The sequence below is a fragment of the Podarcis bocagei genome (assembly GCF_964188305.1).
Source record: "Podarcis bocagei genome assembly, chromosome: 17".
NCBI classification, from domain to species: Eukaryota; Metazoa; Chordata; class Lepidosauria; order Squamata; family Lacertidae; genus Podarcis; species Podarcis bocagei.
Window position 1 is genome coordinate 31,235,640 of NC_138143.1, and position 17,087 is coordinate 31,252,726.

The following is a 17,087-nucleotide window of genomic DNA, read 5'->3' on the forward strand; positions in this document are numbered from 1 at the left end:
TGGCTTCCGTATTACATTTGCTGTTGCTTTTGCACTGATAATGAGCTTTTTAATCCTCACGGGTAGAAGAAAGTGTTAACTGAGTGGCACATCACAAAAAAGTGTGTGTGTGTGTTTAATTAGTTGCTAGTAAAATGGACCTTGGTGGGAGAAGAGTCTCTATGCTGCAGAGACCTCTGAGGGGCTGTGTGTGCTCTGTGCACAGAGCCCTACAGTGCTGATGGGTGTTCTTTCTGAAGGCTAGCCGCTCAAGGCTAGCCGCTCAATGATAGAGGCATGTTTACGTGCACTCTCTGTGGACAAGGTTTTTGAGCAGGCTTCGTCAACCTTGGCCCTCCATATGTTTTTGGCCTACAACTCCCATGATCCCTAGCTAGCAGGACCAGTGGTCAGGGATGATGGGAATTGTAGTCTCAAAACATCTGGGGGGCCGAGGTTGAGGAAGCCTGTTTTTGAGCCTCTCTTTATCAGCACCATGTTCTTGGTTAAGCTAACAGTAGGACCAAATCTTGGAGACATTGGCTCTTTTTAATACCTGGATGGGCATGCAGTATGTTCAGTCAACTGCTTGGAACTTAAAACACAACAAATTCTGTTTATAATACCATATGTGCTATTAGCAAGAACCTATTTTGCCTGGTATACGAAGTAGACGGGATAAGCCTAGGTCCCAGTTTCGGTGAATCCTTCTACCTGTGGCAAAATTTAAAAAGAAGTGGATTAATCTCTCCATGACTTCGCCAGTTTCCCATAAGCATAGAGATTTTGATCTTGGGAAATGTCCAAACTTATGACCTTCCCTATCCCAGCGGTGTGCAGCAGTACAGACACTGGAACGCTGTGCCACATATTCTGTCAAAGGGCCAGATATAAAGTAATGTGAAGCTTGCCATTTCAAGCACTAGGAAACTTGTAATTTAAAACTGTAAATAGCATTTGCTCAGTTATCCCTTGTTTGCCTTCTCTTCCTCTCTGTCTTGCAGACAGCTAGAATTTAGATTGTAAGCTTCGTTGGGCAGGGACCTCTTTTGTCTGTCTGCCCTGCTTATGTTACCTTATAAAGTTCAGTGCACAGTGATGGTGCAATATAAACAAACCGTTAGTGCAGATGAGTTGATAGGCAATCTATAGCCATTATGTCAGCTATAGGCCTCTTCCAGTGTATTATTGGTACAATGGAAGGCGTGCACGCTGGCTCAGGTATCTGGGTGGGTATGTGTCGCCATTGCCATGGACAGTCTGTTAATCTTATTCATTATGAGAATAAGCCTTCAGCTCATTTAAGGAAATTCGAAGATCTGCCTTGGAACCACCAAGGCTAGAAGTGTAAGCAAATGCTGAACTAGCTGTCATAAGAAGCTTAACTCCGCATTTTCTATTTGCTGTTGGGCTGTCTTATCAACAAAGGCTTTTGGATTTCATTTTACTTTCTCTTATTAAGCCTGAGTGGTGGAAGAAAATAAGTTAACAGATAGGTGGGGCTTCTCTGAGCTTTGATGTACAGCTTCAAGGCATGGGGCACTCAGTCCTATCTCCTAATAAAAAGTACCGGGGGGGGGGGGAATGAAAGCTTTTAGCTTAAACATCTTGAGTGCTGGCAGTACAGCTTCCCGGTTCTGCATGTTGTAACAGAATGAAAGCTAGGGCTGAACTAATCTTCCCAGGGGAAGTTAGCAAGCCAGATTTACTTGGAAATTGGAACATAAGCTAAATATACCTCACATTTCCCCCAACTGAATGTGCTTTTAAGCTTGGCTGTGTTGTCAGTTGCTAGTTGGACATTTGTTTCTGTTTACTTATATTTTTAATTTATTTGTGCTATTTATACTATGCCTACTAACCAAACTCAATAGATATTAAAGCCTTTAACGCTCTTCTGTTCCTTAGGATTTTGCAGTTTGATGCACTTGTAATGTGTACCTTTTAGAAATGTATTAGTCAGCGTCTCCTGTATTGGCTGAATTTCCACATAAAGCCATGTTTTGGCAGTGCTATGTGGATGGGCTTCAGCAATAAACTGTTCTTGCCTGCTCTTTCCTTCCATTTGAACCCGGGATCCCTGAGCTTCATAACAAGCCAGGGGAATATGATCTGCAGACCATGATGCATTTTCAAGAAGTCTTTGAGACCACAAGAGAAATTGAGGAATATGTTAAAAGACCTTTGGCAAGCAGAGGCTGAAATAAAATCACCCTTAAATAGCAGTGCCTTGACTGACAAGCAACTTTGTGACGTGTGCTAGACGTTTCGCCCTGTCCGTTCACCGTGCGTGTTTAGTGCAGCTGCATTCGAGTTCTGAATTGAGAAGCTTTTCAAGCAGCCTCCCACATGGTTGCTGTAACATGGAGAGAGCAAAGGAATTATTACATGTTAGGGCTCAGAGAACAGGCAGAGGAGAATAGCGGCCTTCAAGACAATGGAGTTTTAACGATTGCTCGATGTGGCAGCTTGTGCTGATTCATTAGGATAAGTCATGCTGTCAGTAGATGCAAAAAATTGTTTAAAAAGGAAAAGGAAACCTGGGAGAACGCTGAGCAGCCAATAGGTGTCCCCTTTGAGCTGCTGTGAGGAGTTCAGTATGGTATTCAGAACAGCATGCTTTTGCAGCTTCTTGGTTCAAAGGTAGCTCAGGCTCCAAATGATACGCTCAACAACAACATAGCAACCCCCATTTATATACTCAGGGCAGGTTGGGAATCAACTGACTCGCATGGGAGACGAAATGGGCTGCAACAAGGGAGGCACAGTTGAAGAGAGGCAGAATACACAACAGATTGCAGCTCTTAGTACTGAGTGAGACCTGCTGGAATCTGAGCTTTTTTTTGGTGGCCTGTGCAAACCCACCTTCCGTTTTGTTCTTGCTCACACTAGAGTGTGACAAAGAGACTGAACCTAGGAACTGACTTTACCTACTTATTTTTATATCGCACTGTGCTTGTGGCTGAGTAGGTGTGATAGCTAAGCTCGCTGTGCAGTTACTTAAAGCAGTTTGCAATCCAGTTTATGCAGTGGAACAGGAAGTTTGCTGGATGCGCAGAGATCAAAACCTCACATGGGGTGGCTTATGACTGAGAACAGGTCCAAGGAGAGAAACTAAGGGAGACTTAAGAGCAAGAATTTGAAAGGAATGTGCAGAGTATGCAATGGACTGAGAGATGAAGGGGTCAGTGGAGAATGAGGTTTGAGGACAAGGAAGGAGGAGACAAAGAATTGATGCAGTGTGATAACATGGGAAGCACAACAGTGCTAAAACAAGTTTTATAAGTCCACAAAAGTTATTAGCCTCCGTAATGTTTTGCTAGCCTGGTGGGGGCTGACAGAAGAGGGTTGGAGAGCTACATTTCTTCCTTTAGTAGCAACCCATTTGGTTTCCATGTTAGGTACAGAGGAGGGATCCTCACTTACCAACTTGAAATTCCCGATCACCTATGGTTACCGGGCTAGTATTTAAATGCAAATCTCTTTGTGTGGATGTTTTGAAAAAAACAACAACCCCAATATCTTTATTAAATACTGCATGATCAAACAAAAAAGGGAAATGCAAGGTTTAATAACTCCAGAACTCTGTGGAACGTGGTCCCCTAATAATAGAGGTCTGGTTTTCTTACTTGCGATTGAATTGATGTGCTTAATCTCCTTTTCGAGCTTCTGTTCTTGCGCTACTTGCCCTTCTAGCTTTTATATGAAGTGTTTTTGGTTTGCTGTTTGCCATGTTAGAAAACTCCAATACAATATATGTTATAATAATAATAATACTTCCAGAACGGTTGAATGTGAAAGGAGCAACAACATCTGTGAGGCACTTGAGATGAAGAGGGGCTAAATACTGTGGGGCAAGAGAATGTGAAATGCTAGGGAGACTGTTGAGGGACAGGGTAGAAGAAGGAAGTGGAACAAAGTAGGCTGTGGCCTGAAAAGGCATAAATCTGAGGAAATTATTTTTTGGGGTGGAGATGTGAACAACAGCAGAACCAAAGGGTAAGTGGGACTGAGGTAGCATTACACATAAGGGGTTAGAGGTAGGAGAAGTTGTGCTTTCTTGAAGGAAGTGGACGGGCAAGGGGAGGAACTGGAGATTGGAGGGTAGGGATAGGTTTCCTTTGAGGAGAATTTATCGACCCGAATATTGGAATTTTGCCACAGAAGGGTTTGTGACCTGGCCATCTTAAGGGGCCCCATTGTGGACTAGGAAGCAGTGAGCGATGGCGGGGGCTGAATGTCACAGACTGGCTTGAAGTAGCCAGCGCATACTTTGGCTCTAGACTTCCAACATTCATGTACACTCGCATGCAAAATACCCATCAGTATCATGGGCAGGTTGGCGTTGAGGGGAGGGCTTTTTACTATGAAGACTTCCAGCAGAAACAGTTTGCCCCGTACATGAAATTTTATTGCGCTCCCCTGAAGGATCCCTGACAGTGAGGGTTAGGTTGCACAGAGTCAGGGATCCTTGGCAATTTTTTGCCCTTAGGACAGTAGCGTTCCCTCCTCCCTCAGGACTCGAGGGTTGCCATTGGCGACTGTTCCTGTTCCCTGCCTCAGCTACCACGCCACATCCACTTAGTCCCATCTTGACTTCTCTGTTTGGGTCATGGTAGGGGCAGGCTGTGTGAGAAAAGAGACCACTTCTCTTTTTGGCGCCTTGCTACTCTTGTGTAACGATATACCGTTCCTCACACGTTTAAGTCCTCAGATATATGCGAATTTATCTCAGGTAAACACAGGTGAGAGGATTTCAAGCCCCCTTCAGCCAGGAGAGTTGTCCTCAAAAACAAATGAAGAAAATGGCCTCAGTCCAAGGGAGCCCTCTCTGAACTTAAGTCACAATATCTCAATATCTCCCTGCTCTCCATGGAAGCCAGTAATCCGATAAAGGTTTATGTCTTTGTGGCCTGTCCTGTTACGGTGCTGATGGCTGACTCCCGTTGACCACTACTTATCAGGGCTTCTGCATCTGGAACCAGTACGAAGTGGCGAAGTAATGTTCTTATACTACCGCAAACTCCAACCCACCTGCTTCCTAGTTTCTCTCATTCTCCTCAAGAAAGACAGCAGCCACTGTAAGGAGAACGAGATAAGTGGTTTGGGACGCAGGCAGGCTCATGAATGAGCTCAGGTGCCCAATCCCAGGAAACAGCAGGTAGAGCTCGTGAGTGTGTGTGTCTGCCTCCCTGTCTATCTCCTCACAGGGGCCATTGCGTTTCCTGAGGAAAAAACAAGTCAGTCAGTCAGTCAGTCAGTTGCATGCATGAGCTCAGAGGCCCAAGCATGGAGCACAGCTGTTATAGCATCATGGCGTCCTTCAGAAATATGCTCCAGTTGCTTCACTCTGTGACTGGGCCTCCAAGCTCGTGTGTGTTTCTACCCGCCTTCCATTCTTTTAGGGAATAGTAGGAACAGCTGCAGAGCAAAACCCAGGAAACATCAAGGCAGGGTCTTCTTGTTGCACCCTTCCTTCTGCTCACAACCTGGCCCCTATGGTCTTGGGCCAGGTGGTCTCGCTTTCCCACCTTTATTCTGTTCTATTTGCAAAGGAATCTCTTCCACAATATCCCTCCTATTCCTACAAATGGCACAGATCGGCTCACAGCGGCTGCTTGACCCCTCTCCTCCTGGTAACGTATAACCCCTCTGTGCCACTATTTTTGGTATTCAGCTTGCCATTAGCAGGGAGCTCATGGAGGGAGATAAAAGGTTTGATTCTCCCCATCCTTGGTCCCACATATAAGACTCGAACCCTGAGAAAAGACAACCCTAGTCTACATAAAAAGGTTTTCCTACTTAGGCTTAGCTGATAAAATTTATTTTCTGCCTTTCTTCCAGGGACCTTAGGGCAGCATACATAGGGCTATCCCACTCCAGCATTACCACAGTCTTAGATGGTAAAATAGGCTGAGAATGATTTGCCCAAGGCTGCCTAGTGAGCTTGGTGGCTTAGTGGAGACTGAAGACTGCTTGTGTGGGAACAGACTTCGGCTAGCTGCTGCCGACTGACCAGTAATGGCCAGCAGGTAATTGTTTTTCCGAGTTGCTTCATTGCTTCCAACAAAAGCAACGCAGAAGATAGCACGTCTTCTCCTTGAAGACATCTTAAATCTTGTGTGTATTTATAGGTCTGGAGAGGGGCCAGACATAGAACTCGAAGCCTGCACCAGGCCACGAAACTACTACGTATTTAGTAAATTCAGTACTGATAGTGTCCTCTTCATTGACCCATTTCTGCTGTCCTTCTAGGTAAGGAACATAGGAAGTTTCCTTATACGGTGGTACCTCGGGTTACATATGCTTCAGGTTACATACGCTTCAGGTTACAGACTCTGCTAACCCAGAAATAGTACCTCAGGTTAAGAACTTTGCTTCAGGATGAGAACAGAAATCGGGCGGCGGCGGCGGGAGGCCCATTAGCTAAAGTGGTGCTTCAGGTTAAGAACAGTTTCAGGTTAAGAACAGACCTCCGGAACGAATTAAATTCTTCACCCAAGGTACCACTGTACAAGAATCGTCTGTCTTTCTGGCCGCGGAGTTCAGGCAAGGGTTTATCCCAGCCTTATCTGGAGATGCCAGGGAATGCAAATTGTGACGTTTGACTCCCATCCGTTTAGAAATATTTTTTTAACTTTAACATGGACTTGAAGCGTCAAAACAGGTTGGTAAGCATGTCTGATAGCTAGTGGATGTTCAGAGGACCAGATTGGAGAAACCAGCTGGTCCTTTGAAAGCCAAGATATGAGCAAGAAGACCAGAGCTCAGCAGGAAACGGATTTTCTGTCTCAATACTGAAGAATCTGTCAGAAGGGAGATGTAATCCCTTTGTATCCTTTTTTTTATAAAAAAAAAAGATGCCAGGTAGATTTTAGATCAGAGGCCAGTTGCCTAAGTGTGTGTGTGTGTGTGGTCGTTTATGAAGCTCTGACGGCTGTGGTGCAAAGCAGAGCCAGACTCTAAATGTTGGTTAGAGATCAGCTGATCGACAGGAGGGGTGATGTGTGGCAGTAATGTTATCCAATCCTTTAAATGAACGAGCAGAAAGGGACCAACCTTTTTCTCCATGCGGTTCAGCTGTTAGGGGCTGAGTTTCAGGGAGAGGGGGGCTTGAGAGGCGAAGCCTCTCTGTGAAAGTGAGTCACATGGCTTTGAAATTAAAAAGACTGATTAGCAGTAGCTTGTGGGCTAAGGAGTCCCTATGGGCTCCTTTGTGTCTGGGTGTTTCTCTCCGCCTGGCCTATCAGCTGCTGACCTTGGCTACGTTCAGTAAGTCTGCGCCCAAACTCTGCATGGCTTCAGTGTACTTGCTGTGACATTGGGGGGGGGGGGGAGCAGTGTTCTTTTGATCGCAAGGTGGGAGAGGCATAGCTGGGAGAGAGAGAGGCCTTGGCTGCTCTGAAATCAGTTAGCATGCATGTTTTATGTAGGATCTTGGCTGAGTTTCCCCTAAAGGGCGAGGTTGTTTTTGAAAAGGGGAACTCTCTCTTAAACATAGTTCAGTTACTATGTGATCTCACTTCCAAATAAGCTGCAGCATCCAACAAAAGAGAGAACCTGCTATTTCTGGAAGGATATTTCCACTCTTGTGTTTTTGTTTTTGTTTTTGTTTTGCCTTGGAGTTCGCTAGCTAGCATTTGAAGAGACAGGGCAGCTATTGCAGGAGGTTTAGCCAACTGAATGGGTGTGAGCCAGCTTTTTATAGGCTGCACAGATAAGATATAGATACACACACACACACACACACACACACACACACACACACACACCCCTCAGCAAATTGATCCAGATCTGCTCCTATGGTTGCCATCCCAGAAATGAAAGAGGGAGGGGGCAGGGGAATGAATGATGTCTGTGGCGTTTAGAGGCCACTTAGGGGTATAAAAGGGTGAATTGGGGCCTTGTCTTACCACCAGTACAGACACATGATATTTTGCACCCTCTTCTCTTTAATTAAGATAGGATTAAAGTCTACTTGGAATGTCTTCTGTTCAAGCCTCACTGGAAGGAAGCTTGTCTGTGGCTAGTACAACAGTTGTATATCTTGTTTTTTTAAAACAGCTTTGAGACCTACATGGTTTAAAGCAGGATACATTAAAAAAATAAAAATAACGACACATATGCAATTAATTCAGTATCTCTTCTGAGCCTCAGAGCAAGACTGTTTTACCTTAGGGCAATTCCATTGTTCTGCACATGTTTCCTATCTATTAAGAATGCAATAAGAGTCCCACTGGATCAAACCAGGATCCATCTAGTCTAGCAGCCTCTGTGACAGCTGCAGGGCTATCTGACTTTGGGAAACTGACAAGCAGGGCATGAAATCAACAACCCCTCTCCTGTTCTTTGGCTCCAGCAGCTGGTACTTGGAGGTATCCAAACTCTGAAGTGGATGTATGTGTATTAGGAGGTAGGACTGTGTGTGTGTGTATACGTACGTACATGTACAGTGGTGCCCCGCAAGACGAATGCCTTGCAAGAGGGAAAACTCGCTAGACGAAAGAGTTTTCCGTTTTGGAGGTGCTTCGCAAAACGAATTTCCTATGGGCTTGCTTCGCAAGGCGACAATGTCTTGCGAGTTCCTGCTGGTTTTTTCCTCCCCCCCCTTTTTCTAAGCCGCTAATCAGCTGACCCGATCAGCAGATAAGCCGCTAAAAGCCGCTAATAGCGCTAATCCGCTAATCCGTCAATGGGCTTGCTTCGCAAGACGAAAAAACCGCTAGACGAAGAGAATCACAGAGCGGATTCTTTTCGTCTTGCGAGGCACCACTGTACTTACATGGCGTTATAGGCACCTAGGAGCAGAGGATATGGAGATGTGTATGTGTATGTACACAAGCAGGATGTGAAAGTGGTGTAGGAGGTGACAAACTGAGACCCAATTTCTTGCTGGTTATTGTTTTGCGTCCTAGCTCAGATGAAATAGGCAACTTTTTCACGCGCACACTTAAATAAAATGGCCATTACACTGAACGAAGTGACAACTTTTGATGTAGGTTGGGAGTACAGCACGTGCTGCAGGACAGGAAGGCAGATAGAAGAACTTGCCTTATTCAGAGTTAGAATGATGGCCTGCACCTGCTTCACTGGTCTTCAGTTCGTGGGTCAAGACTCACTACAGGGTCACAACTTGACTAAGGTGGTTTACAACACAGCAGCGGCACTACCACCCCACGTATATTTGGTGAACTATTAAAATATGGGTACCCAAATGCACATTTGAGTTAAATGTGAGCCCCAGGTCTGAAATGGTTGAAGACTACTGCTGAATCTCTTCCTGCCTTGTACCCAATTCAACTTTGAAGGGGGAGGGGGAGGGATTTATGCATATGTTTCATATATTTGTTTATAAAGTACTGGTTACATGCATCATATTTTACAACACAAGAGAAACACAAAATAATATTTTTTTTAAAATGGACTGCCTCAAGTTTCCTTCTGTTCCTTTCTAATTAGAAATGTGACATTCTAATGTTTTATGTGGAAGAAACATAGAGGAAAGAGGGATGGAAGAGAGAAGGATAACATGTACCATCCGTTAGACTTAGTTTTTGGATACAGGCAACATTTATGTGGGGTTTATGTTCCAAGGCACTGCGCACTTAAGTGAAATTGTGTACAGTGGTACCTCGGGTTAAGTACTTAATTCGTTTGGAGGTCCGTTCTTAACCTGAAACTGTTCTTAACCTGAAGCACCACTTTAGCTACTGGGGCCTCCTGCTACCGCTGTGACGCCGGAGCACAATTTCTGTTCTCATCCTGAAGCAAAGTTCTTAACCTGAAGCACTATTTCTGGGTTAGCGGAGTCTGTAACCTGAAGCGTATGTAGCCTGAAGCGTATGTAACCTCAGGTACCACTGTATATTGGTAACACCACTGGAAAAGCTTGCAAACGCCCTCTAAACTTCCTTGCTCAAACCTCAACTCTCCATAGGCTTCAAAGCTTAGTGCGAAGGATCCCTAGAGTTAATACTGTATATTCTATCTTCACAGCAACCCTGTGAGGTAGCTTAAGCTGAGGGGGACCTTGGGACTGCCACACATGCCTAATCAGTCTACCTCACAGGGTTGTTGTGCGGATGGTGGGAGTAAGAGCACAGTGCCTGCTACCTTGAGCTTCTCGAAGGAAAGATGGGGCGCTATATAGAATTGGGGGCTATATAGAAGAGGCAGGATTTAAGATGGGCTTTCAGTGAGCGGTAGTACCATTTGAGGAAGGGAGATTTGGGGTGAAGAGGCAGGAAGTGAGAATTGATAGAGTTGTTTGAGAGCAGGTGAGAACAGAAAATAGCTCAGGCTTTTAAGTGACAAAAATAGAAATATTAGTATATATAACAAGGGAGGGAAATTCCTAGGTGGAAAAACTGCTCCAGCTTTGTAGAATCCCAGTACCTTTCAATCTCTGCAGCATAGCTCTTTTCATCTGTCTTTTAGTGAGACGCTAGTCAGACCGGTGCATGCAGGCTCAGAATTTAACAGCGTGGCTTCTCTGATCCATTAGTTAGGTCTGTCAGTAAAAAAAAAAGAGAAAAAGAAATGCCACCACCCTTTGCATTCTTGCTAGTTAACTCTGCTGTTCTCAGCTGTCTACCTAGAGTGATAGCTGCAATCACTTGCACTGAAATTCAGGGTTCTCCTTTCTCCTCACCCCTCCAAACTTAGCGTGACCACTAGGAACCAGTATTCAAGCTGTTTGGCGGCATAGCTGATAAAGAAGCTGATTTGCAAAGGGGAAAGGTTAGTTTGCTGGAGCTGCTAGTGTTTTTGTTTTTTTTAAAAAAAGAGTTATGCAGCCGGCAAGCATGAGACGTTTGTATTCCATTACGCCCCCCTCCCTCCCCCCTTCGGGAAAAAACACCACCACCTATTTGAAAAGGAATTGTAAATGCTGTATTTTTGGAGCAGCTGTTTCTCTCCTCTAGAGGACAGAATTTAATCCAGAAGCAATTGTAGAAATAGCTTGAGCTGCTCTTTGTTCTGGTCTCCAAATGGTTAAAGGGAATGTTAAGGGGGGGGGGTTAGGGGTGACTTCATTGTATATTGTGCTTCTTTGAAGCAGGCCTGTTGGAGGGATGTTATGTTAGGGAACTAGGAAGAAGGGGAAGGAAGTCCTTAAATTTGTTTTAAGTTTTGATTCCTGCTCCCCAAGGGATGCATAAAAGCAGAAACTTGTGTATGATGTGTGTTTATTCCTCTTTCTGAAGCATGAGAAGGTATCGGTGGAGAGAAAAGAATTGCTGAGCAGATAGAATGCACTGATAACACGTTTGTCAAGGGCATAGTTACCTGCTGACCATTTTCCAAGCCAGGTAATTAGATATTTCCCTACTTCTTTTTCAGTTAACTGTAATTTAGCAGGAAAAAAATATGCAATTTCACTCTGAGAATCAGCCTAAGACATGCTGCTTTTGAAAATCAAGTTTGTGACTATAAAGTCAAGAACGGTGTCTATATCTAGCAATGCATTAACAATGCATTGTGAGATAATTAAAATGTTATTCTCCTTGCACCAATTAAGGTTTCATTTCTAAATCTGCTTGCTAGGGAGTAAGCACCATTGGAGATAGTGTGACTTAACCACTTTGAGGTTGAATATAAATCCTTGTGTTTATATACAGTTAATTAAGATGAATCATTAGGGATTAGTGAAGCTACCAAGGCCCATAATTACTTTCTGCTATTTACCTGGGCCTAAGATGCCATGAATTCACCTTTTAGCTGAACTCCGATAGCCTGCTGATAGATTTCAATAAGCTTGACCCCATCATGCTATACAGCCTTATATTGCCCTGCCAATTGTAAATTAAATCAAACTTTAAATTCTTCTTCTTACAATTACCTTGTTTTTCTTATAATTGAGAGAGATGCATAATGTATACATGATGAAGTTCTTGCACATATAGACACAATTCCACTTTGGGAAGTGTGGTGCAAATGGTATAGAGGCTGTTCATTTAAACAAGAATTTGTTTTACACATGATTCTATCAAACCTTTCAAAAATTAGATTTTAAGGAGCAGCAAACTGTCATTATCAGTAAAATATCAAACAAACTGCCCATTGTGGCAAGGGTTGTGTTTATTGGTTTAATCCTGCTTTCATGCATGGGATAGCCTTGATCCTCTTATCACAGTTATCCTATAAAGTTAGGCTTTGCGTCCACTAATCTAGACACCCACTAAGGTGCTTGAGTGTGTGGCTGGACACTTAATAGATGTACCTGGATGAGACAGAGTACCTGCCACTCTGGGCAAGTCCCAACAAAATATTAAAAACACGATAAAACCTCAAACATTAAAAACTTCCCTGTACAGGGCTGCCTTCAGATGTCTTCTAAAAGTCATATACTGTAGTTGTTTATCTGTTTGACATCTGATGGGAGGGCGTTACACAGGGTGGGCGCCACTACCGAGAAGGCCCTCTGCCTGGTTCCCTGTAACTTTACTTCTTGCAGTGAGGGAACCGCCAGAAATAAGTAATCTGCACATTCATTAGGGATTTTCTCCTGTTTTACTTGCTGGCTGCTAATTGAAACCAGTGCTTAAAAATGTTTAAGTATATGTATTTGTCAGAGAGAAAGCGGAGGAAGGGCGTAGTGAGTCCATGATTCTCTTGTTGGCGTAGTGAGTCCATGATTCTCTTGGGCTACAGCAAAGCAGACAGACCTCAGATGTGTGCCAGCACACGTTACTATAACTTGACCGAGTCAGTTAAGTGCTGTGGGAAATAAGTATGTTAGTATCAAATTTTATTTCGGCCACAGACCAGCATAAGATAAAACATACGGATAAACTGAACACATAAGGCTTAAAACAGGTAAGGAATAAAAACTAGTAATTAAAAGGTGATTATATTGTACATATTTAAAAAGATAGAAACAGAGACAAACAGTTAAAAGCGACTATAAGGGAGGGAGCGTGAAGGTCTTATATTTGGGGCCTAGTTCGTGTTAAATAATGAAGGGATCCCAAGAGGCGCCGCTTATCCCAATTGTCTCTTCTCAGTGCAGGTAATTCTCTGTGTCTCATCAGGTTCAGTGCCCGAGTTACCTAAGTTACCATTTAAAATATTGCAATACAGGTAAGAATTTATATTGGCAACATTATTTAAACATGCACCCTAAAAGCAAACTCGTTGCCTATAAGAGTGTAGTGGAGGGGTCCTCAAAAGTTTTCAGCAGGGGGTCGGTTCACGGTCCCTCAGACCTTGCGGGGGGTCAGACTATATTTTGGAAGGGGGGGGGAGAAGAACGGCAGCAGAGGGATGATGAGCTGTGTGTGAAAGGGCTCTGGAGAGGGGCTGGCAGCAACAAAGCCCAGCCCCCTTCCTCCTCTAGACAGGGCAGGGAGAAACCAGGAGGAGGGAGGGAGGAGGTGCTGCCGCTGTGTGAGGGAGAGGGAAAGAATACGCATGCTGGCGATCCACACAGCGATTCCCGGACCGTCCGCGGGCCGGATTTAGAAGGCAATTGGGCCTGATCCAGCCTGCGGGCCTTAGTTTGCTGCCCTATGGTGTAGTGTACCAACAATTCTAAATTAAACAAACAAACGCACCCCAGCTACCAGTATGCTGGAAACACAGCAGTAAGGAGTTAAGGGTCGGTCCGTTGGTCCACCTCAGATTTGGCCTGCTTTTTCCTGCAGCAGGATACAGTAGGCGACGTTTGAGCCTTACAAACAACCCTTTGAGGTAGGTTTGCTTAGCCTGAGACACAGACACTTCACCATAGCAACTCAGCTTTCTTCCTGTTAGACTTGAGGCTTTTCAGCTGTGGATTAGAAAGCTTTGTAAACCAGAATGCGTAAGTTATTTTAAAGGAAACCTATAACTGTTCCTTTGCAGTGTGGTGAGTTCAGCAGGTTGGGGCTGTTCTTTCTCTCTCTCCTCTCGCCCTCCCCTCCTTGTCATTGTCTTTTTGGCAGATTTCCACTGTGTGAGTGAGTGAATTAATGGCACAGAAGTTCTGTTCATAGGCTGATAGGCGCAGAGCGACTTTGCAGCATTATTCTGGAGTTGTGTGTGGGAGCAGCTGGGTCACTCCTGTCACAGAAGCGTGAGCTTCTTCAAAGCATACCTTTTGAAGGCCATTTTCGTGTAGGACTTCAAAGTGCAGCATCGAATGGTGTGTAAGCCAGGTTAACGCAGGGTAATGCAATTTATCAAATACTGGGAGTGGGGATTTGTTTACCGTCTTGATTCTTTTTTCAAGAGAAAAAGTTAATTAACAAGGAAGTCGTTCCTTAGCATCTGATGCATTTCCATCCTATGCAGACGCCTCTTCAGTCTGTCATGTTGATTGTCACATGCGACATTCTTACGCATATCGCGTTCTATCTGAGTGCTGCAACTGTTGGTAGGATATTTGCAACTAAAGATAAATTGCAGGGTGTGTTCTTTTAATCTTTTATATGAAACAACTTTCAAGTTCACCGTTTTGAAAGCAGAACTTTATTTTTGCCATGAGACCTGTTCTGAGAATAGTCACACTGATCAGAGGCATTTAGATGTTTATCAGACCAATCCCATAAAATGAAACAATAAAAAATAAACAAAAAGAGAACTGTCCTTCATAACACTGTGCCTTGACTGATTGTGAGGGTGCACACTTTTTGGAAGGCAAAGATGCAGAGCTAATCAGATGGTTGCAAGCTTTGACCTGGCCACTGATAAAAAATCTAGACGTCTAAAACTTTGAGGGGATCAGCAGTTGTTTTTAGTTTTTGTTCAGTATTTTTTTTACTGTAATTTAATTTTGTTAAAGATGCCTTTAACACTTTTTATCCAGCCTTTCCACCTAGTTTTATAACATTTATTTCAAAAGATGATGTGTCCCCAGAGCAGGCCAAAGCGAGGGAGGGGGTTATCAAGGACACGTGTGTATACACATCTATGCTAGGAAGTAAATATACACATTCAGCACTGCTGGACATGTTAGCATCCATTTATCAAAGAGTTCCATATGGGCTAGTCTTCCATATTGGTTTCTATTCACTCTGCCAAATGGGCAAAAAACTCCTTTGCTAGTCTGTTGCTTCTGTATCTTTCTGGTTGAGTACAGAGGCGTAGAAGAATCATAGAATTGTAGGGTTGGAAGGGGTCCCAGGGGTCATATAGTCCAACCCCCACTCCATTTCTTCTCTACTCCACTCCACTCCACTCCACTCCACTCCACTCCACTCAGAAGTGGAGAGAAGCAATTCTGAATTTGAAACCGCCCTTCATTCTTCCACTGGGCTGAAGAGTAAGACAAATTAGCTTTTCTATACCCACTTCAATTCTCAGGTACTCCAGCAATGAAGAAGCGAATCTGAAATCATCATATCTTCATGGGCCTTTTTGCAGCATCGCAAATAGCATCTCAGTTAGCTGAAATGCAAATCCACTCATTTATTTATTCTGTGTGGGCTGATTCCTGGGACAATGCAAATGTGTATTCTGTTATTGCTGGCCATAATCCAAGCGCCTGGCTCCTGGCAGCAACACTGAGCGATGGCCACACAGTGCTGTTGTGGCCGTGGCGGCAACAAAGGCATGTTTTTCAGGCCGCTTCACAAGCGTTGAGCCTGTCAGCCCATATGAACAGGTAGCAGACTTTTTTTGTTATTATTCTTTTGCATTTGGTGCTACAAGGCACCTAGATATTTCATGCTGGCCCCTAGGAATGTGTCGGTGTGGGTTTTCTTTGGACAAGTTCTATGCATTGCTACGTCCTAGGAATTTCAAACATTTTTTCCTGGATTATAGATATAAACACAAAGGTGCCTGGTAAGTAACCAGACTCCCTAGAACTCACATCCTGCTTCTGAGCTTCCCAGAAGCATCTGTCGGACTCCTGTTAGAAATGGAAAGCTGGGTTAGATGGACTTTGGTTTGAGCCAGCAAGCGATTTCTTATATTCAGAAATACAAATTTATGCGAGGCGTTCCAGTTTCCTCACTGTGGGCTTTCCCCCTTCCCTTATTTTATCATACTTGCATTCCACATTTTGCCCAAGGAGCTCAGGGTAGTGTGTGCCCCTTATTTATACATACAACAACCTTGTGATGTAGGTAGAGAAAATAAAGTGTACTTTGCCCAGAAACTTGAATGCAGGCCTCGTTAAGTTCAGATCCAGTGTGCCATGATAGAGAGTATTCTCAAAACAAAAAGGAATAGTTTAAATGATTTCCACAATGTATGTATATTTATTTGAGAATTTATAGACTACCCTTCTAATAGGTGTGCATATTTGGCGTGGCTTGCATCCAATAAAATAATGTGATTTCATGGTAAGTTCACCACAGAAAATATAGGCTGGAAGACAAAAGTTATCACCAAACAGCAGAAGACTGGAAGGGAAAGGAGATTCCAGCTAAGCAGCCAGAAGAACTTTCTGGCAGTAAACTTTCTGTTTGATAGTGGAACAGACCCCCGTGAGAGGTGATGGACTCTACTTCCTTGGAGGGTTTTTTTGGCAGAGATTGAATGGTCACCTGTCATGCATGATCTAGTTGAGATTCCTGTGATGTAGGGGTTAAAAGGTAAAGGTACCCCTGATTGTTAGGTCCAGTCACGGACGACTGTGGGGTTGCGTGCTCATCTTGCTCTATACACCGAAGGAGCCGGCGTTTGTTCGCAGACAGCTTTGGGTCATGTGGCCCACATGACTAAGCCACTTCTGGAGAACCAGAGCCGCACATGGAAATGCCGTTTACCTTCCCGCCGGAGTGGTACCTATTTATCTACTTGCACTTTGATGTGCTTTCAAACTGCTAGGTTGGCAGGAGCTGGGACTGAACAACGGGAGCTCACCCCGTCGCGGGGATTCAAACCGCCGACCTTCTGATCGGCAAGCCCTAGGCCCTGTGGTTTAGACCACCACCACCCGTGTCAATGTAGGGGTTAGGACTAGGTTATCAGCAGGGTCTCAACTAAATCTACAATTCTATGATTCCAATGACTCAGCTGTTGAGTGGTCAGGTGAGCGTTGCTGCCCCCCATGCATTGGTCTGGGTCTTTAGATGTCACTTACACAAGCGTGTCCAAATATGTCACACCCACTATGGAACAGAATTCCTTGTGATGTAATTTCTGCAGAATGCCACCCGTCTAGAATGTCCAGTGGA

The 17,087-nt window shown here is 44.2% G+C and overlaps 1 protein-coding gene and 1 long non-coding RNA gene across 6 annotated transcripts in view; one reads left to right on the forward strand and one right to left on the reverse strand.

Annotated features, from left to right (window-relative positions):
• LOC308577097 lies at window positions 1-16,998 on the reverse strand. Its single transcript, XR_014003436.1, has 3 exons — window positions 15,776-16,998; window positions 10,375-10,489; window positions 1-2,335 (listed from the first exon to the last, which is right to left on the reverse strand). It is a non-coding gene; the product is annotated as an uncharacterized lncRNA (long non-coding RNA).
• Window positions 1-17,087, forward strand: part of LOC308576619 (PH and SEC7 domain-containing protein 3-like) — a 152,497-nt gene that overhangs the window by 36,082 nt on the left and 99,328 nt on the right. The window contains exon 1 of one of the 5 annotated variants that reach the window (XM_081176232.1): window positions 7,169-7,251. The exons of 3 other annotated variants lie outside the window; for them this stretch is intronic. In XM_081176232.1, coding sequence (XP_081032358.1) covers window positions 7,184-7,251 — 68 coding nt within the window. In that variant the 5' untranslated portion in view covers window positions 7,169-7,183. Of the gene's footprint in view, window positions 1-7,168; window positions 7,252-11,069; window positions 11,292-17,087 lie in introns of those variants that run through there. One more of the 5 variants, XM_081176233.1, reaches the window with a different exon arrangement.